Raw genomic sequence first — 21,472 nt, forward strand, 5'->3', positions numbered from 1 at the left:
CACCACAACCCCACACAACCACAACATTCCCACACAGCCATTGCAGATGAACAAAGACATTCACATGCATCCAGCACCTTCACGAAGAGACAGTGGACTGCCAGCAAGGAACTTTGACACTTCCACAGTCACCAGGGCTTTCACCGCAGGCGTTGATGGATCTCCCCATGGTAGAGTAAGTCTGTCATCCAGCATGGGAGACCAGGTATTGAGGGTGAATGATTTTGCAGCTCTGCTCCCACGCAGAGAATTTAAGTTACATGGTGGACAAATCTCTGATGTTGGGTCTGATATGTCATACAGTAACCTTTGTAAACAAATCGAAGAAGGTATACAGGAAGGTTTTACTGAGTCAGAGGTGATTCGCACTGTGATGAAAATAATCAAACCAGGTACATTCAGAGAAATGTTGACAAACAAAAGTGATTTAACTGTTGATGAGCTAAAGCGGTTTCTCCGCGCACATATCAGGGACAAAAGCAGCACTGAACTTTTTCAAGAGTTAAATAATGCTAAACAACAGGACAAAGAGAGTCCTCAACAATTCCTATACAAGATAATGGGTTTAAAACAGCGTGTTTTGTTTGAGTCCAACAACCTGGTGCAGAGTTTAGCTACGACAAAAAGCTGGTTCAGGGCACCTTTCTTCACACTTTGTATCAAGGTCTGAATGAATGAAAAATAACCATGTTCGTTATGATCTCAAACCTCTTCTCACAGACTCGCAGGTTAGTGATGACTTTCTTTTGGACCAGATAACTATGTCTACCAGTGAGGAGACAGAGAGACTCAGACGCCTTGGCACAGTAGCTAAAAACCGACCAGTGACTGTGAGCCCAGCTCAGCTTGACTGTAGTGACTCAACTAAGCAGACTAGAGTTGACACTGAGTTACAGGCTAACCGTGCCGCTATTGAAGAACTGACTGCACAGGTGTCCTCCCTGACCAAACAGCTGGCTCAAGTGGTGAGGCCTGCTGACACTGCCACCCCTGTGAACACACACTCAGCCACAGCCCAGCCAATGCCACCAACATCTGAAGCCCGTGGCAGATGCAGCAACTGTGTTCAGCAGGGCAAGATGAGTTGCCCTCACTGCTTCGTATGTGGCCAAGCTGGACATCGGGCGGTCGGCTGTCTTCAAAGGAGGACGTCGGGAAACGGGATGAGGTCACTGGAAAAGGGCAGCCAGTGACCGTGACAGCTAAGGAACCCCCAGCCCAACCCAGCATGTCTAAGGCAGCAAGTCCTGTAAAAACAAAAGCACAGTGTCAACCACCAACAAAGAAACGCTTAGCACAGCTCATAGGAAAGCGATGTATGGTCTCATGTACTCTCAATGGTGTTCCTCTCCAGATGTTGCTTGACTCAGGGGCTCAAGTGACGATGGTGGGGAGAGGCTGGATGGAAGAAGCACTCCCCCATGTCGATATCCAGCCACTTGAATCCCTCCCTCTTGATGAGCCGCTGGTGATTTCTGCAGCAAATGGCACAGATGTCCCCTTTGATGGATGGGCAGATGTTGAACTCCAAATCGGTAACAAACACTGTGGATATGTCACCATTCAAGTGCCAATGCTAATCAGCCAGAACTGTCTCAACTGTCCTCTCTTAGGCAGCAATGTTTTAGTTGAGATAAATCAAACAGAGAAGTGAGGTTGATATTTCTGCTTTATTAAAAGAAACCTTAAGTATAAATGACAGTGCTGTAGAAGCCCTAGTTGCTGCTTGCCAGATGTTGACCCCAGGTGAGACAGCTGTAGAGTGCAGTGTGAGAACAGGGAAGACGGGTTCCACCATTCCTGCAGGGCAGATTTGTGAGGTGAGGTGCAGAGTCAGGGAATGGCCAAGTGGTGGGGTTATGCTCTTCCAACCCGATGTAGTGAGTAACTGTCCTGAGGGGTTGGATTTGTTTCAGGCCTTAGTTGATGTTCCAAGGGTCCACAAAAATTGTCAAGATACCTGTTCAAAACCCCACTAAACATGACATCTACCTCCCTAAGAGAACAGTTTTAGGAACATTAGAGGAAGTTACTGAAATTAAACCAGTGAACTGTTTTCCAGGTGGGTTAGAACCCATGTCCCCTAACACTGTTAGTACATCCTCAGCTCAGGTTAGCACAGAAAAAAAAGAGGAACAAGTGAGAAAAACAAGACAGAGGACACAACAACACAGAGATGGCATCCCCCTGTTGATGTGTCGCACCTGGAGAGACATGAACAAAACATAGTCAGAGACATGTTGTATGAGGAGTCAGATGTCTTCGCCAAAGATGACTGTGACATTGGGTGCATCCCAAACCTGCAATTGAAAATCCATCTGAAGGATGACACACCAGTGCAGACGTCCTACAACTCTGTTCCGAAGCCCTTGTACAGGGAGGTGAAGGACTATGTACAAAATCTTCTTGACCAGGGCTGGATCAGAAAGTCTACTTCTTCCTACTCATCTCCAGTGGTCTGTGTTAGGAAGAAGGACAAGAGTTTGCGTCTGTGTATTGATTTTAGAGGCTTGAATCGGAAAACCATCCCCGACCGCCACCCTCTTCCACGCATCCAAGATCTGTTAGACAGTCTGGGGGGGTACTCATGGTTCTCCATACTCGACCAGGGTAGTGCATACCATCAAGGGTTTGTCGATGAGAGCTCCAGACATCTGACTGCCTTTAGCACACCCTGGGGGCTTTATGAGTGGACCCGCCTCCCATTTGGTCTAACAAACGCCCCAGCGGCTTTTCAAAGATGTATGGAGGGAGTTCTTGACGGGTTAAGGGACGAGTGCTGTTCTCCATATTTGGACGACGTTCTCTGTTTTTCCAAGACTTTTCATGACCATGTTGAAGATCTGAGACGGGTGCTCTGTCGCCTGCGAGAGTATGGTATCAAATTACGTCCAAAAAAATGTGACCTGTTTAAAAGCCAGGTCAGGTATTTAGGCCGCTTAGTGACTCGCGAAGGTGTTCAGATTGACCCTGAAGATATTGAGGCAGTTCAGCATTTGAAAGAGAAAGAGCCAAAGAATGTGGGAGAGGTCAGAGCCCTCTTAGGTTTTTTAGGCTATTACAGAACATTCATACAGGACTTTTCTAGGATAGCAAGACCTCTGTTTCAGCTGATAGAGAGTCCTAGTGAGCCTAGCCAGAGAGCTACCAAGGTTAAGTCAAAAAATACTAAGAGTGGTCAGCTCTTATCCAAAACACCTGTTTATTGGACACCAGATCATAGTGCTGTAGTATCACGCCTGGTGGATATGTTAACCAGTCCACCCATTTTGGCTTATCCAGACTATGACTTACCTTTTGTACTCCACACAGATGCCTCGAACGAAGGTCTGGGTGCTGTGCTCTATCAACAGCAGGGAAACAAGCTCCGGGTTATTGCTTATGGCTCCAGGACACTCACGCCTGCTGAGAAAAACTACCATCTCCATTCTAGCAAGCTTGAGTTCCTGGCGTTAAAGTGGGCAATCTGTGATAAATTTAGAGATTACCTCTATTACGCCCCCACTTTCACAGTATACACGGATAATAACCCCCTTACATATGTTTTGAGCTCAGCCAGGTTGAACGCAGTCGGACATCGTTGGGTGGGTGAATTAGCCGACTTTCATTTCACCATCAAATATCGTCCAGGCAAGTCAAACACTGATGCTGACACCCTGTCAAGACACCCAGTGCATCTTGATGGTCACCTGAAAGAGTTCACAGAGACAGTGTCCCCTGATGTAGTCTCCGCCATCTGGCAGGGAGACACAGCTGTAAAAGACGGTGATGTGCCGTGGGTGGCTGCATTACAGCTGCAGTCGGATGTAAGTGACGCACACTTTGGAGGCACCCCTGTCATCACACCAGAGAGTGTCAGAGATGCACAGAAAGAAGATGCTCCTATCTGTGAGGTGATAAACCTAAAGAAAAATGGATGGAGTCCTCAGGATAAAGGAAAGAGACAAATGGGACGAGAAACACGCAGACTGGTACACGAATGGAACAGACTCAGACTTGACAAAGGGATTTTGTACAGACAGACAGGACAGAGGAAACAGTTGGTTCTCCCCAGTAAACTGAAGGCCACCGTGTTAAAACACCTGCATGATGACATGGGACATGTGGGCGCTGATAAAGTCATACATTTAGCACGAGAAAGGTTTTATTGGCCTTTTATGCAACAGGACATAGAAGATTATGTGATTCGCCAGTGTCAGTGTATTAAACAAAAACATCCAAACAGACCAGAGAGAGCACCTATGGGTTCTATAACAACCAGTGCCCCATTTGAGCTCATCTCAATTGATTATTTACATCTTGAACAGAGTAAAGGTGGTTATGTATGAGTACATTTTAGTCCTGGTAGATCACTTTACTCGGTTTGGTCAAGCTTATGCCACAAAAAACAAATCTGGCAGAACAGCAGCCGAGAAAATCTTCTATGACTTTATCCCTCGCTTCGGGTACCCTGCAAAGCTACATCATGATCAGGGCCGGGAGTTTGAAAACAGTCTCTTCCAGAGACTTCAGCAGCTCGCAGGAATTTCCCACTCACGAACCACTCCCTACCATCCGCAGGGGAATCCTGTCGAGCGCCTGAACAGGACACTTCTACAGATGCTCCGCACTCTGCAGGAGGAGAAAAAAACAGAGTGGAAGGATCACCTACCTCACATTGTCCACGCGTACAACTGTACAAGACATGAGGGAACAGGTTATTCACCATTTTTTCTTCTTTATGGTAGAGCTCCACGTTTGCCTGTAGATCTGCTCTTTGACTTGAAACCTGAAGAGGGACCACGGTCCAGGCAAGAGTATGCACAGAAATGGGCTTCACGCATGCAGGAAGCATACAAAATTGCTTCAGAAACCAGTGGGAAGCGTTCAGCTAAGGGAAAGAAGTATTATGATCAGCATGTGAAAGGTATTACACTGCAGCCTGGAGATCGTGTGCTTGTCAGGAATCTGTCGGAGAGGGGTGGTCCGGGCAAACTTAGAGCTTATTGGGAGAAAAAGGTTCATTGAGTGGTTGAAAAGATGGGAGACGGACCTGTTTACAGAGTTCAACCAGAAACAGGAGAACGCACTCTCCGTGTGCTGCATCGCAACCTTCTGCTACCTGTTAATGATTTGCCTTTAGAAGTCCCACCGAGTCAGTCCGCACCTAGACAGAGACAAAGACAGACAGACTGTTACAGAAACAACAGAGAGACAGTGGAGCAGGAGTCTGAACACTCTGAGGAAGAGGAGGAATACACATATTGCCTTCGAACAATTCCAGTATATAGCAGGAGGAGAGTCAGACCGGCAAGTCCTCAGTCTAACCCACCAGATGAGCTCCGACCTATAGCCCCAGAGTTTCAACCACTGAGACATACTGAAATGTCAACTGAACACAACGTGATCCTGTCACCGTCCCAGATCCAGTGCAGACACCAGACCAGCAGGCAGCTGTTCCACCACCAGCTCAGGAAGTGCAAGGAGAACTCATAACTGATGACACTGCGGAGGAGGCTGATTCAAGAGAGCAGGAGGACAATGATGAGCCTGCAGTGGAACTGTCTGAGGAGGAAGTGCAACCTGTGAGGAGGTCAGCTCGAGCACAGAGACCTCGAGAAATGCTCACATATGACAATCTTGGACAACCATCATACCAGTCTTGGGGACCAGGTGCAAACCTGATGTTCGCCTATGCCCCTTACCCCATGTCTCATCTCCCATTACCCCTCAATCCATGTCCCATACCCTCCTTTTACCCAGCTGTCCCCGAACATTGTTTCTACCCTGCACAAGCAGTGTGGACATGCTAGAGACACACAAAGACTTGAAGGACAGACGAGACCAGACTTCACTGTACACATACACACCTACACCTGCACACACTTACACACACATGCTTACACATACACACCTACACTGGCACACACTTATACATATACACACATAACTGTACGTTGACAATTGGACTGTTTTGAGACATTTTCTTTTAATATTTTTGTTAGTTTGGTTCTAGATGTCTGGAGACATCTCTTGAAGCAGGGGAGAGTGTAGTGGGTCTGAAATAGCCACATATAGTTTATTATGTTAACAGACACCCCCTCTTTTTCATTTTAATATTTGAACCTTTATACGGTTTGCAGAAATCATTGCCACTTTGCACCAGTAGAGGGTGCTGTAACACCAGTGGGTCCAAGCAAACAGTCTATGCTCTGCTTTTGCTCTGCGCATGTGCAAAGAATAAAATACACTGCGCAGCAGTAGCGTGAGCTGACAACTCTCGTGTCGTGTGTTTGGATCCACAGGTAGTTATACCGTAGCTCAGCCGCTCAGTGCCCGCGCCTGAGTGGCTCATGCTGCCGGACCAGAGACCCCTAGCTCTGGCGCCGGTAACACTAACAACACTAATATTCCATCTGTCTATCCCCAACTGAATTAACTCCACACCTATCTCATCAGATTATTTGTAACAGAATAAGCAGATAACGTAGCATTTCCCTGTTCATATCTGCTACTTGCAATTTAGAATTTGTCAATAAAACTATGCTATGACACAAACTACAGTTTAATAGATGGCTGTGCTCCTAAAAAGAGCAGCATTTGTGGCCCATAAACCTCAAAGACACTGCTATGCTCTTTAAACATTTTTATGATCGTGAATTTTTCAGTCAAATATCTTCTCTTTGATAATGCCCAAAGCTGGATTCGAACTCTCCCTGGGGTCTTCAGGAGGTTCAATCAGGTTGTTTGTTACAGCAATTGTCAACTGGCCCGCACCGGCTGGGATCGATTCCTGGCCATGGCACATTGCTTTTAAGTTGATTTCATTTATCGGAGTTGAATCTTGTTTGATTTTTTTGAAGGCGTTTCACCTCTCATCCAAGAGCGTTCTAGGCAGATTTGATGATATGACGCTCATAGGCTATATAGCCTTTTCTTGGGGGGGAATGGATTGGAGGCTGCTCCAACATTGAGGTTTGGACTGTGACAAAGCAAAATGGACAACCTCCACCAGAATAAGTGTTTCAAGAAAATAAGTTTGAGTGTATTAACTTCAAAAGGCCATTTTCTTGCACCTGCTCTCGCTTACGGCCATACCACCCTGAGAACGCCCGATCTCGTCCGATCTCGGAAGCTAAGCAGGGTCGGGCCTGGTTAGTACTTGGATGGGAGACCGCCTGGGAATACCAGGTGCTGTAAGCTTTTTGCACTCTTCCACTGGGTCAGCAGAGGCCGCCAGTGTTCCTGATAATTATCCAGCAGAATCAGAATCAGAAGCAGATTTATTGCCATTGTTCATGTAATACAGTACACAGTATTACACAAGCTAGGAATTTGTCTTGGTGTGACGCTGCGACATTCAACATAAAGAAGACACACTAGAATAAGATAATAAAAATAAAATAAGACATATATACAGTATATACATAAATGGTAAGAAATAGTGCAGGTCCATGCAGGAGTAATGTATTGTTCATGAGTCCGACGGCTGCTGTTCATGGGCTTAAGTGATGAGTCACTTGGTGTTCAGCAGCCGATGGCGAGAGGGAGAGGGAAGAAGCTGTTCATGTAGCGGGAGGTTTTGGTCCGAATGGACCGTAGTCTCCTGCCTGAGGGGAGGGGGGGGAAAAACAGTCCGTGACCAGGGTGGGAAGGGTTCGGCCGTGATCCGACCTGCACGCCTCCGGGTCCTGGAGATATACAGGTCCTGGATGGATGGAAGCCTGCAGCCCATCACCTTCTCGGCAGCGCGCACGACGCGCTGCAGCCTCAGTCTGTCCCTGGCGGTGGCGCCAGCAAACCACACGGTGATGGAGGAGGTGAGGATGGACTCGATGATGGCCGTATAAAACTGCGCCAACATCCTGGGAGGCAGTTTGAGCTTCCTCAGCTGCCGTAGGAAGAACATCCTTTGCTGGGCCTTCTTGATGAGGGAGCTGATGGTTGGCTCCCACTTAAGGTCCCGGGTGATGGTGGTGCCCAGGAAGCGGAAGGAGTCCGCGATGGTGATGGGGGAGTCCATGAGGGCAAGGGGGGGCAAAGGGGCTGTGACTTTCCTGAAGTCCACAATCATCTCCACTGTCTTCTGAGCGTTCAGCTGCAGGTTGTTGTGTCCGCACCAGGACACCAGTCGAGCCACCTCCCTCCTGTAGGCAGTCTCGTCGCCATTGGAGATGAGCCCGATGAGGGTGGTGTCATCCGCAAACTTGATCAGTTTGACAGACTGGTGGCTTGAGGTGCAGCAGTTAGTGTACAGGGAGAAGAGGAGGGGGGAAAGTACACAGCCCTGGGGTGATCCAGTGCTGATGGAGACGGAGTCCGAGACAGTCTTCCCCAGCCGCACATACTGCCTCCGATCCGTCAGGAAGTGAGTGATCCACCTGCAGAGGGAGGCAGGCACACTAAGCTGGGACAGCTTGTCCTGTAGCAGAGCGGGGAGGATGGTGTTGAACGCAGAGCTGAAGTCCACGAACAGGATCCTCGCGTAGGTTCCCGGGGAGTCCAGATGCTGCAGGATGGAGTGAAGGGCCAGGTTGACCGCGTCGTCCACAGATCTGTTGGCTCTGTAGGCGAACTGCAGTGGATCCAGGAGGGGGGTGGTGATGGACTTGAGGTGTGGCAGGATCAGGCGCTCTAAGGACTTCATGACTACAGAGGTGAGCGCCACAGGTCTGTAGTCGTTAAGCCCAGTGATCCGTGGCTTCTTGGGGACAGGGACGATGGTTGAGGTTTTGAGGCAGGCTGGCACCTGGCATGACTCCAGGGAGGAGTTGAAGATGTCTGTGAAGACAGGAGTCAGTTCCTCTGCGCAGTGCCTCAGGGTAGAAGGAGACACGCCGTCCGGGCCAGGGGCCTTGCGCGGGTTCAACCTGGCGAACTGCCTGCGCACATCCTGTTCACTGATGGTGAATGAAGGGGGGGAGGAGGGGGGAACTGGTGGTAAGTGATGGGGGGGGGGACTGATGGTGAGTGGAGGGGGGGAGGAGGAGGGGACTGCCTTTGATGGAGTGAGGTCCATGGGGGCAGCTACACTGGGGGGGGGGGGGGGGGTGTTGGGCATAGTGGAGGGACAGACTCTTACAAAGGGCTTTGTCGTCCTGACCCTCTGAAGCCTGAGGCCTGTAGTCGGTAATCTGCCTCAGGCCTCCACACAGAAGCAGAGTCGTTAGCAGTAAACTGCTGCTGAAGTTTCTCCGAACACACAGATTTAGCTCTCCTCAGTTCCTTGCTAAACCGGTATTTGGCCTCTCTGTAGCAGTCTGTCTCCACTTTTCAGCGCCGCTTCCTTTTCTTTCCTGATCTGTCTGAGTCTCGGAGTGAACCAGGGCTTGTCATTGGAGTAACTCACCCTAGTGCGCGTTGGTAGAATGCGCTCCTCACAAAAGTGGATATATGAGGTCCCAGTGTCCGTGTACTCATCCAGATCATGTGTGGCCCCTTTAAACATGTCCCAGTCAGTTGTATCCAGGCACGTGCGCAGCTCCTCCACAGCCTCACTGGTCCATCTCTTCGTGGTGCTCACGGATGGCTTTGTTAGTTTAAGTTTCTGTCTGTATGTGGGGATCAGGTGGACCATCACGTGATCAGACAGTCCTAGCGCAGCACGGGGGACGGCCCGATACGCGTCCTTCACTGTGGTGTAGCAGTGATCCAGTGTGTTCTCTGCTCTGGTGGGGCATTTGATGAACTGTTTGTACCTGGGGAGCTCGTAACTCAGGTTGCTCTGATTAAAGTCGCCAAGCACGATAACCAGAGCGTCGGGATAGGTCCGCTCCACTTGTTGAATACAGTCCGCGAGCGTGTGCTGGGCCTCGCGCACGTCCGCGTCTGGCGAGATGTAAACAGAGGCCAGAATGAATGAAGCGAACTCACGCGGAGAATAGAAGGGTCTGCAGTTGATGAAGAGGTATTCCACAGCAGGAGAACAGTGCTGGGAGATCACGGTCACATCAGTGCACCAGTCGCTGCTGATGCAGAAGCAGACTCCACCGCCTGCTCTCTCCCCAGAGACCGCCAGGAACAGCTGGAATCCCCCGAGGAGGAACAGCTGGAATCCCTCGAGGAGGAGCGCGCTGTCCGGTGTCTCTTTCCTGAACCAGGTTTCAGTGAAGCAGAGAACACACGAGGTGGAGAAATCTTTAATCCGCATCAGCAACTTCAGCTCGTCCATTTTGTTCCAAAGTGAGTTGGCGTTGGACAGAAAGATCCCAGGCAGCGCCGTGCGCGAGCCTCTCCTGCGTAGTCTCGCCAGGGCACCGGCCCGTCTTCCTCTCCTCCGCCGTCTCACCTTTTGGGCCAAAAAGTGAACCAGGTCGGCTGCAGGAGCCAGAAAAACTGGAAGTAAGTCCGTGGGGGGTGAGAGTCCTGATGTTTAATAGCTCTTCACGGGTGTAAGAGCAGGCAGACACACAATTAACAAACAAAAATAGACAAACAAGAACGCAGCGAGACGCCAAGGCGACCGCTCTGGGCGCCATTTTGGATGATTGGATGATTGCTGGCTGCAGGTGAAACAGTAAATACTAAACCCTAAAGATTCTGAAGGCATGATGTAAAATAGTAACGTATAATACAGACATTTGAAGAGACAATTAAGAGAATGTTTTCATGCTTATAAGAGTGGCCGAGGAGCCATTTAGAACTTTATAAAGATGCATTGTGTGATACCAGGAACTAATTTAACTTCAAGGCGAAGCTGCTTCTGCTTTGTCGACCATCGACTGATCTCCTGAAAGTCCACCAGCGCTTTTTAAAAACTGAATTTTTCATCTATGGAGGGAGTAGATGGCAGATGTTTCCACAGATGCTCTTCACCAGTGGTCAGTGAGTGATGCAGCAGATGAGCGGGAGTTCACTGGCTTCAACCAGCTACTGACTCAATGTCTCCAGCCCATAGTGTGGATTCTCTACGAGATCAGACAGCAGCTTCACTCCTGAATCCTGCAGCTGGTTCCCACCCAGGTCCAGTTCTCTGAGATGGGAGGGATTGGACCTCAGCGCCGAGGCCAGAGAGCCACAGCTGATCTTTGATAAGCTGCAGTCAATCAACCTGAAAAATGCAGGATGAGGTTATACGGTGCAGGTCTGCATGTTATCTGCGTCAGTACTAAACCTACGTTAGTTCTTAGTTGGGTCAGACCTGAATTCACGATATTCCAAGGAATTTTTTTAATGTGGTGCATCATAGCAGTGTTGAGAACAGCCTCACTTCACCATCTTAGCAGCTGGTATATAGGTAGAAAAATGAAGGCTGACCTGAGCCTCTCCAGTTTACAGTTTGGACTCTCCAGTCCAGAACAGAGCCGCTTCACTCCTGAATCATGCAACTTGTTGAAGCTCAGGTCCAGAACCCTCAGATGGGAGTGGTTGGACTTCAGAGCTGAGGCCACAGAATCACAGCTGGTCTCGGATAAACTGCAGCTCCTTAGTCTAAAATAACAATTATTTTGAGAGAAGACAAATAAAAATCAACATGTACCAGAGGAAAACACAGCTTACAAGCAACAAACCTCTGGTCCTGCACCGGCTTATCTGCCGTATGTTCCTATTTTGGGTTCTTTCAGGGCGGTTGGACAAGATCTACACCGTATGTAAAGTGTGTGTGGGTCAAAATACCTTCCAAGTTTGTGAGACCACATTTCTCAATAGCACTCAACTCTTGTCAGGAGTTGGGACAAAGCGACCCACTCCTGATAGCTTGTGGGCGATGCTGCAGCGACCCTGCAATCCCTACACTCTCTGGTGAAACCAAATCAAAGGTTTTAGACACTGCTGGATGCTGGAAGGGTGGCTATAGTCTGGACGCATCGTTCCCCTGACTGCACATTTCTCCAACAATGATTGGCAGCTGGTGTCACTTGTTCTCCAGATGAGAGAAGGAAAGAGAGCCCCCCCACAGTGTGTTTGATTGCCCCACTGCAAGCTCAATGCTGCCAGAAAACATTGCAGGAGCATCAATTCCCCTCAGGGCATCAACAAGGACCTCAGGAGAAGGTGCAGCTGCCACCTACTAGAGACAAGCACACTGAGCTGAGATTCAAAGCCCTCTCCTCCCAAGAGAAGAGCTTGTTTGTTGGAGGCTCTTCTGGGCGATACCTGGTGCCACAGCTCCAGCTCAGCCCGTCTCTGGAGCTGAGGTGGAGCTTAGCAAGTTTCATGGTTCTCCACCACTTCCTCTCGCTGAGGACCTTCTCAGCTGGTGGTTTCTGCTCCACCTTCCAAGTTGAGCAGGTGATACTTCTGCATTCCTGCCACCAGTGTCTCTGCAGAAAGACTCTTCTCTAATGTTTTATATTATATTATAGAAAATTAGGATTTTTGGCTGATGTCTTAGATGTTGTTGACTAAGAGCAGGTTTCTCTTTAATAACATAGAGAGATTCGATGAGAAGAGCAAATGTATTATTTTATGAGCTCCTTCCACTACTATTATATACACATACTTCCATATTGTCTTAGATTGCAAGCTGCATTTATTGCATCGTTCATAGAAAGTCATATTTGTGAGGAGAAAAACTCAAATAAGGTCATTTTCTTTATGACCATTACAACAGAAGGAGGCGATGAACAAACAGATTTATATGAAAATGTGTGAAAACTTATGGATGGAAACCTTTTTAAAATGGTTGCATTGTGTAGAATCGGTGTAGAATCAACTTGTTGACTTCTGATTTGGACTCCAATGGAAGTGAGGTGCAACAATTGTGGATGCTGAAAGCTTCAGATCTTCATGAAGGTTTCTGTGGTTGGACTGACCTGCTGCCCCTTTAAGAGGGAGGCAGGTTTGGGCTTCTGGCTGGAATGAAGCCACCTAAGATGAGAATGACTGCAGGCTTTCGGTACCAAGGTTTAACAGGGCGCTCACTTCACACTTGGGCGTTTCTCTTTTTTGGGATGGCTTTTCTCAGGAGAGAAGGGGCATGGCACACTGCAGCAGCTTTCTTTTTGGGGTTTCTAGTTTTCCGTCTGAACTTTAAAAGACAGGAAGAACCATTTTTGATTGGTCTGAATGTTTGGGCGGTTTTGTGGCCAGCCTAAAATAAAACAAGACAAATCTACAACTGATACTTCCTTTCTAGTCATTGATGACCATCCTCACATGGGACAGATTTCCACAACCAATTTAATACTGCAAATCTGTCCTGTGTGGTCTTTTTTCTGAGAACTGTAACACTACGTTTATAACAAAGATCAAACATGTAAACAGTTATTGTCTAACTAGTTACACCTGGGAAAGTACTGGATCATCTCTGACTGACCTGAGAGTCTCCAGCTCACAGAGAGGATCCTGGAGAGCACCACAGAGCTGCTTCACTCCTGGATCCTTCAGCTGGTTCCCACTCAGGTCCAGAACCCTCAGATGGGAGGGATTGGACCTCAGCGCCGAGGCCAGAGAGTCACAGCTGATCTCTGATAAACTGCAGTGCCTCAGCCTGGAAAAGGAATAAATGGGGCAAATAAAAACACATTTCTAAATCTGAAAATGAAGAGAAAAGCAGAAAATGTAAAGAAATTTAGAAAAGACCAACAGAGGCCTCCTGACCTGAGCGTCTCCAGTCTGCAGTTTGGATGCATCATTGCAGAAGACAGTAACTTTATGTCGGCATCTCTCAGGCTTTTGTTCTCGCTTAAGCTCAGCTCCCGTAGATGAGAAGGGTTTGACGTCATTGCTGAGGCCACAACTTCCCAATGACTCGTTGAAAGAACACTACCAGACAGTCTGTTGTGTATGAAACAAAAATAGTGAGTCAAACTTTGGGATTTCTAATCAACTTATCTGAGAATCTACCTCAACACCAATGTAGCTCATTTCCTGGAAAAGCTAAATTCAACACCGTAGAGCAACAGTTTGAACGACCATCAGATCTGAAATGCAACTGAATTATTCTCAACATTTGTCTTATTTTAGAACAGCTCATAATTACTCAATATTTAAAATGATTATAGCAAATGGTTTAAAGAAACGTGCATCTTTTTATCTGTCTATCGGCTCTTTGGATATTTTGCATTTCATCCAATTTGTACGATGGTGCGTCAAGTCTTAATTCAGCGATCCGATCGATGACATCAGAGTCTCTGGTTGCATTCGATTGCCCTCAGCTTCTGTTATATCTGCCTGTTTCCCTTCAAATCATTTTCACTGCACCTTTTGTTGCTAGTGATGAAGTTGCCACCTAACGGGTGTGGAAAGGCTCAAACAACTTTGTGGGTCACATAAAGGCTCCAAACGGAACCGCCACAAAGACCTAAAACACCCATTTAAACCAACGAGGCCGGCTGTTTTTACGTTGAACAAATGAAGCAAAATAGTCACGTGTCATTAGTTAAGATGTGTTTTTCTGTCGTTAGAATACGATGTATACAAACAAACAAAAGTTATTTAATGACATGACAGTAATTCATGATAGTCAGTTAACTTGTGGCTCCTATTATTCCTGCCTTATGTTGGTTTGTCTGGATTGACCTTTGAACTTATATCCAGCCAGTGTTGAACATTTCTGGATGAATTGTTGTTGTTTTTAATTTATGGACGCTGCAATGGAGATAAAGAATTGAAGGAATGACCACTGGAGGGGGTATTGCTACCTGACATGATCCACTCGCTTGATTTAAACGCCGATGTCCGGCCCTAAAATCTTTACTTACACGGCCTTCCTGCAGTTCCTCACAGCTGGAATCAGGCGACGTCGTCCCTCATCTGAGGTGTTGTACTGCTGCAGGTTCAGCTCATCCAGAACCTCCTCTGACATCTGCAGCAGGTAGGCCAGAGCTGAACAGTGGATCTTGACAGTCTCCTCCTGATTTCTTCCCTGACTTCAGGAACTCTTGGATCTCCTGATGGACTGACTGATCCTTCATCTCCATCAGACAGTGGAAGATGTTGATGCTTCTGTCTGGGGAGATTTATAACTGTACTCCTTTCAGGTTGTTGAGGACCTTCTGGATGGTTTCTGGGTGGGTGTCTCCTCTGATCCAACAGTCCACCCAAGATCCTCTGATTGGACTCCAGAGAGAGACCATGAAGGAAGCGAACAAACAAGTCCAGGTGGCCATTTTCACTTTTGAGAGATTTCCTTAGTGCTCTCCTGAGGAAGTCATCAAGAGATGTGACTGGTTTAGAATATTTTAGGAACTGATTTATAACCACTGTGTCTTCCTGGTGTAACGGTGGAACATGTAGACGGCAGCCAGAAACTCCTGAATGCTCAGATGAACAAAGCAGTAGACTGATTTCTGGAAGATCACACTCTCTTCTTGAAGATCTCTGTACAAACTCCTGAGTACACCGACACCTCGGAGACGTCCAGTCCACATCGCTCCAGGTCTTCTGAGTAGAACATGATGTTTCCTTTCTCCAGATGTTCAAACGCCAGCCGACCCAACTTCAGAAGGAGTTCTTTATCAGCCTCAGTCAGTTTCCCTGGTCTCTGCTTTCCTCCATACTTCTGCTTCTTCCTCTTTATCTGAACCCTCAGGAAGTGTGAGTAGAGGTCAGTCAGGGTTTGGGGCAGCTCTCCTCTCTGGTCTCTGGTCATCATGTCCTCCAGAACTATAGCAGTGATCCAGCAGAAAACTGGGATCAGACACATGATGTGGAGGCTCCTGGAGGCCTTGATGTGTGAGATGATTCTCTGGGACAGATCTTCATCACTGAACCTCCTCCTGAAGTACTCCTCCTTCTGGGAGTCAGTGAAGCCTCGTACTTCTGTGATCCTGTCAACACACGAGGGAGGGATCTGATAGGCTGCTGCAGGTCTGGAGGTGATCCAGATGAGAGCTGAGGGAAGCAGGTTCCCCTGGATGAGGTTCACCAGGAGCACGCCAACTGACGATACTTGTGTGACATCAGAGATGACCTGATGGTTGTTGAAACCCAGTGAAAATCTGCTTTCATCCAGGCCATCAAAGATGAACAGAAGTTTCCAGACAGTCAGATCTTCTGCTCTGATCTTCTGTAATGTTGGATGGAAAACATGAAGCAGTGAGAGAAGACTGTGCTGCTCATCTCTGATCAAGTTCAGCTCCCTCCATGAGAGCGGAAGCACCAGACTGATGTCTTGGTTCTCCAAACCTTCTGCCCAGTCCAGACTGAACTTCTGCACTGAGAGGGTTTTCCAACGCCGGCGACACCGTTGGTCAGAACCACTCTGATGTGTCTCTGTTGCTCAGATAAGACTTTGAAGATGTCCTGGCACTTGATTGGAGTGTCCTGGATGTTCTTCTTGGAGGTTCTCTCAAGCTGTCTCACCTCATGTTGTGTGTCCACCTCTCACTTTGTCCCTCAGTGATGTAGAGCTCAGTGTAGATCTTGTTCAGCAGGGTTCCACTTCCTGCTTCATGAGTTCCTTCAGTCACATGTTCACATCTTCTCTTCAGACTGATCTTATGACCTTCTATCACCTCCTGCAGTTCACCACCCTCTGAAACAAACAATCTTTTAAATCCTTTTACAATTGTCATCTACAGCAGTAACACAGATGTCCTCAACTGGAAAATATTCTGTCATGTTTGAATGATAGAAGCAACAGTCGGGTAATGACCCATCTCACTGTCACTTTGAAATGTTATGTCTTCTTATGTACACCTATTCTTTTATTTCATTGGGTTTCAATCTAATTTAGTCTATAACAACCATTTCCATGTCTTCCAAGAGTTTGCTTGGACTAAACAGCTGGTAAAAGCTGGATGATATTTAGAAAAACACATCAAACCTTCTCCAAACACATCATACTCAGCAGACCCATTGTCCTGTAAAGGTCACCTGCCTTCAGCTCTTTAACACTTTCCAGAACTAAATGACTAAATGTTGCTAAATACTGTCTAAGCATTTAGGAAGGTCTGAAGAGGGTCCAGGGGTTCCAGTGGAACCAAACAAGAGCTCTCTGGATCTTCTCTTGCACATTGTAAATACACAAGTTGTTCCTTTATTCCGACCCAAAAGTATCTTATAAATACAAATGTACGAGCTTACGTGAGACGCTGTTGTTCAGGTCGGCGGTCTGCAGTTCAGTTCTCCGTTTCTTTTCACCCTCGGGACAGGAGGAATCTCCAATGGAAGCAGACCGTTTCTGATAGCTGTCAAAAATGGGAATAGTGGTTATACATGTCTACTGGGCGTTAGCAACGCCTAAGAAAGGCTGCGTTCACTTCTACTTTCAGTTTGCTCTGACAGTTGAAGATTGAATGAACACTGAGCAAAAAATATAAAGTTATTTACGTTCTAACAAGCTCGTTTAGTTGGAGAAAAGTGTATTTGATCTAAGTGTTTAGTGGCTTTTCTTATTGTGAATTTATGTTAAAAATAAAAGTGCCAAATCAGGAATATAAACTCATAGAATAGAACAAAAGTTCTCCATTTATGCTCCAAATACAGTCGTCTGGTCTCTGAAACTGATCATTAAATAGCACAGAGGTCACGCGTATTCAAAAGCTTATTTCAACCATTTAGAAATGACTGATATTGTTGTCTATGGGTTTATTAGAACCAGGAGCCTTATAAATAGACTTTTTAATGAATTTTCATGACATGTGGTGGAACAGTGTGGCAGAACAAGCTGCACAGACCTGCCATGTCTTACCCATCCGTATCTAAATGGAGAGCTGGAGCACTCTGCAATGATGGATATTGTTGGGAAACTTTAAAATATATGCCTAGGAATTTTAGTGAGATGATGTTAACCCATGTAGGAGAAATGACCAGTTAAAAACAGAAGCAATTTTCAGTTTTAAAAGATTTACCACACTAAAATTAACATGGGAGTTAATGGGAGCGAACGCCTGACATGTTGGTGCACCGTTTCATTTTAAGGACCTGATGAATTCATTTTTCACGATGGTGGAGGCTAATACCCTACAAAATGATGTTTTGTATGGTTGTGAAATGTTCTAAGGCAGAGTTATGTGGTTCAGAAAACCTTACTTTAAAGGTGAGCCTTGAGGTCTGATACCGAAGTTTAAAGGGTGCCACACAAACACATCATCACGCTTTAGTTTTCTTACATTTGTCTGAACTTCTGAAGGTTATTAGTCGTTGTTTGGAGTGGTCACTCTTCAGGGACACACAGCTGGGCACTGTGGACTCTGCTCTGTCCTCGTCCATCCTGAGGAAACATCAGAAATAGTGATGAGACTGTGATGAAGGTAAATAATCTGTAGAGGTTGGAGTTAAATAATCCCAATTCACTGCATTTTTATCAAACAGGAACATTTCTAATCCATTCTGGATAACAACTGAATCAATAAATCAATGATGTCTCTGTATCATTTTCATGTTTTCAGAGTTTAAGCTGCTTTTTTTAACTGTTCCCTGCAGTGAGAAAAGAACTGGCACCTTTTCCAGCCCCTCATCCTGCAGCACTGAATGTGCTCTAAAGTTCTTTCCAGAGCAAACGTCTCTGCACTTGCAGCAACATGTTGTAGTCATGGATCCGTGAGGAGAACCGGATACAGGAAACGCCCCCACTTTGATCCCAAAACCCAACTGGTGGCCAACGGTGGTCCGGCAACGACGGGGACGCTGGTCCATCGGGCCACAACACTGGTTTTCCACAGGCCAACATGGTGAAAGGACTGTCTTCAGCTCAGCCACTAAATTATCTGGTGCTACATAAACATGCTAGTCAGGACTTTTTAACTTCCCTCCTTTGTTCCCCTCTTCAATTATTTCTATGATCCAAGTCCTCAAAGATCACTGCTCTATTTAAAATAGATGAAAGAAATGACACCCACTCCTGCATTTCTTTCACAGTGGTTCCACAACATAGAACAATAAACCACTGTGAGAAAACGTGCAACATGAACCCAAAATCCTGTTGGTGTCCTGTGATCCTGTGTGGATTTAGTTATTTAGTTTATTGTCTTAAATTGGTCCAGCTGAGAGATGCTAACTTGCACACGATTAGATGTTGTTTGACAGGTAATACCAAAATATCCAGCTGTAACCTGGACTGTTGAACAACTCTAATAACTCTAAGAGCTTTTCACCTGTCACAAAAAAGTTTTAAAATGTTGTTAATACCTGTTATGACTCTCTAACAACGTTAACAGCATAATACTTGTCTGAACAGAATACTTTCACTTTCACTTTTACAACCTAATCAACAGCTTCATGGCGTATATATTACTACCATAAAAGCATTCTGGGAGGGTTTAAAGTTCTTTTAGGATCAGTAGCAAAGAGCAAAAAAATAAACTAAACTTCACTTAGAAAGACTATTCAACTATAACTAAAGCCAGACTATAAGAAAGTTAAATAAGACCGATTCATTTATAATGTATAACGATGTTTTGTGCTAAAACTAAATATGAAGTCTAGTTGAATCAAATCTTGATTTTATCTCCAAACACAACTGTCAGTTCTTTTCAATAATGCTCTTCGTTTCCACTCACCTTGTCGGTCTTCAGTCTTCCTGCTTAGTCTGAAAGGAATACTTTGAAAAACTGGTTTGTTGGGTTCCCAGTTTCTGGGAACGTTGTTGCTGGTGTCTACCTGCAGGGGGCGTGGAGGAGCCGCTCATCAGCCACAGTGGCCCCGCAGACACACGCACCTGCGGTCTCTCTTCAATCTCCGTTAGATTTAAGGACAGAACTCCCGTCTGCCAGCGGCGGAGTTTTTTCATCACCAAACCCTGACTTCTGTGGCTTGACTATTTTGAGAGTTTTCCTTGTTTTGGACTCTCTCGAGGTCTCTCCGCCTCTCTGTGAACGCGGACCGAACTGTTCTTGTTCACTTTAAAATAAAGACGTTTTCGGACACCATTCTCCATCATTATTCAACCTGGTTAAATAAATAAGATTTATGATGCTTGACAGATTTGAAAGACTTGTAAAAGCAGCATATTTCTGCAGCCCTGGAGTCCAGGAGGAGCAGCAGAGGTCAGAATGTGTCGGAGCGCGTTTAACTATTGTCTGCAGTTCCACGCGTGTCCACCGGGTGGCGGTAAAGCACCACATGATATTTCTCCTTTTTGGAACTTCTTCAGCTGCGTTGAGCTTTAAATCTTCACCTGTCGCTCCCTTTAAGCTCTAAACTTTGCGGTTCTGTGTGTAGTTTGTTGGTTTAAATATTTCTGATGAATTCTGATGACGATGAGTGAAACTGTCAATGACCAATAGAAAGTTCGTCCATTTTTCTATATAAACTGGACCAGTTCTGTGAGCTGTTTTGCTTTTTCTGTGGACCAGATGTTCCAGGCAGGTTCCATCATCGGACACAGACGGAGACAGGTCACGTGACAACAGTCAGCCTTTAGTTCTTTATTACAGGAGGATCTGGTTTATATACAGACACGTATCTGCAAAATACTAAAAAGTCTATGAACCCAAAGTACTAAAAAGTCTACATCCACGCACACGCGTGTATTAAGTGTTTATACACACGTGTGCGCGTACGTGCACACTGTATATTCATCTAATAACTGTTAGTTTCTAAAACACCAAAGTAGAGTCACTGAGGCACGGCTTCACCTCCTTTACACCGAGGTTTCCCTGAGCAGGTGTGATGAACTGTTGCAGAAGGAAAAGCATGGAACATGTTAATAACCGGACACAAAAACACTCAGGTTTATTGTCTGACGGCATCAGTGTCTCTGGTTGCATCTGTCTGAGGAGCATTGTGAAACCAGGAGCAGTGTAAATGAGGGGGGGGGGGCAGTGAGTGGATGCTGCATTCATCAAACACACAATAGTCAGAAGAGAAGAAGGAAGAACAGAAGCCCGTGTTCCTCAGTGTTGGTGTGGAGACGCCTGTTTGGAGGAGCAGGAAGCAGGCTGGACTCTTCCAGCTGGCTTTAATGCCACTTCTCTTCTGAGAACCTCCCAGCAGCTTTCTCTCCACCATCTTTTTACGCTGAAGGTTTTTGATCATTTCAGGTCAGATGTTCTTGGACTGAGGTTAAAAATGTTTGTTCTTGTGCTCGGAGCGAACCGACGATCCTCTAAAGTCAGGCATCCTAAAGGTGGATGTTTTCTGAGGCCTGGAGGCTTTAAAGTGGCGCTTTTACCCACTTGTCCTCGTTCTGTTGGAAACTTGATCCAAAAACCTTTTCTGGAGCTTCATGTTCTGCTTTTTTGAAGGAATGAAATGGTTTCATCAGCGCTGCCGGGGGCTGAGCAGGCTTCATAAATCTGAAGCTCTGAGATCCTTTAAAGATCTCCTGGAATCAGCAGATGGGGGTTTGATCCAAAACTGTAAGAATCAGTCAAGCTATCAAATCTTGACTCAGTCCAAGCGTGAACCAGTCCATCCAGAGCTGATTATGGCTCAGCCAGGAGGAAAGCACGGCCTGGGGGGGTTCATATGGAGCAGGCACACTCTGGCTCTATTGCTACTGAAAACAGCCCTTCAGCACAGCAGCCTGGAATACAGTTCTGGAGAACACCTGTTCCCAACAGAACCTGTTTAAAACGGGACCAGTAAAGATGCCCGGCGTGACCACGACCACGGGGAGAGAGGGGGGGGGGGGGGCAGAGACAGGCGGTAACGCCGCTGCCCA

The 21,472-nt window shown here is 46.5% G+C and overlaps 3 protein-coding genes and 1 non-coding gene across 27 annotated transcripts in view; 2 read left to right on the forward strand and 2 right to left on the reverse strand.

Annotated features, from left to right (window-relative positions):
* Positions 1-19,389, reverse strand: part of LOC130524733 (uncharacterized) — a 30,068-nt gene extending 10,679 nt beyond the window's left edge. Inside the window, exon 1 of the mRNA XM_057031158.1 lies at positions 18,875-19,389. The gene's annotated coding sequence lies outside the window, so the exon portion shown is untranslated. The remainder of the gene's footprint in view (positions 1-18,874) is intronic.
* Positions 1-21,472, forward strand: part of LOC130524710 (NACHT, LRR and PYD domains-containing protein 12-like) — a 337,155-nt gene that overhangs the window by 95,670 nt on the left and 220,013 nt on the right. The window lies entirely within an intron of this gene.
* The window catches only part of LOC130524718 (ribonuclease inhibitor-like), a 158,254-nt gene that overhangs the window by 33,109 nt on the left and 103,673 nt on the right, over positions 1-21,472 (reverse strand). For all 5 annotated transcript variants that reach the window (XM_057031126.1, XM_057031125.1, XM_057031129.1 and 2 more), the window contains exons 6-7: positions 13,238-13,411; positions 11,236-11,409 (exon numbers count right to left, since the gene is read on the reverse strand). In XM_057031126.1, the coding sequence (XP_056887106.1) occupies positions 11,236-11,409; positions 13,238-13,411 (348 nt within the window). The remainder of the gene's footprint in view (positions 1-11,235; positions 11,410-13,237; positions 13,412-21,472) is intronic.
* LOC130525071 (5S ribosomal RNA) lies at positions 7,064-7,182 on the forward strand. Its single transcript, XR_008950351.1, has one exon. It is a non-coding gene; the product is annotated as a 5S ribosomal RNA (ribosomal RNA).

Source organism: Takifugu flavidus, chromosome 4, assembly GCF_003711565.1.
Source record: "Takifugu flavidus isolate HTHZ2018 chromosome 4, ASM371156v2, whole genome shotgun sequence".
Lineage (NCBI taxonomy): Eukaryota > Metazoa > Chordata > Actinopteri > Tetraodontiformes > Tetraodontidae > Takifugu > Takifugu flavidus.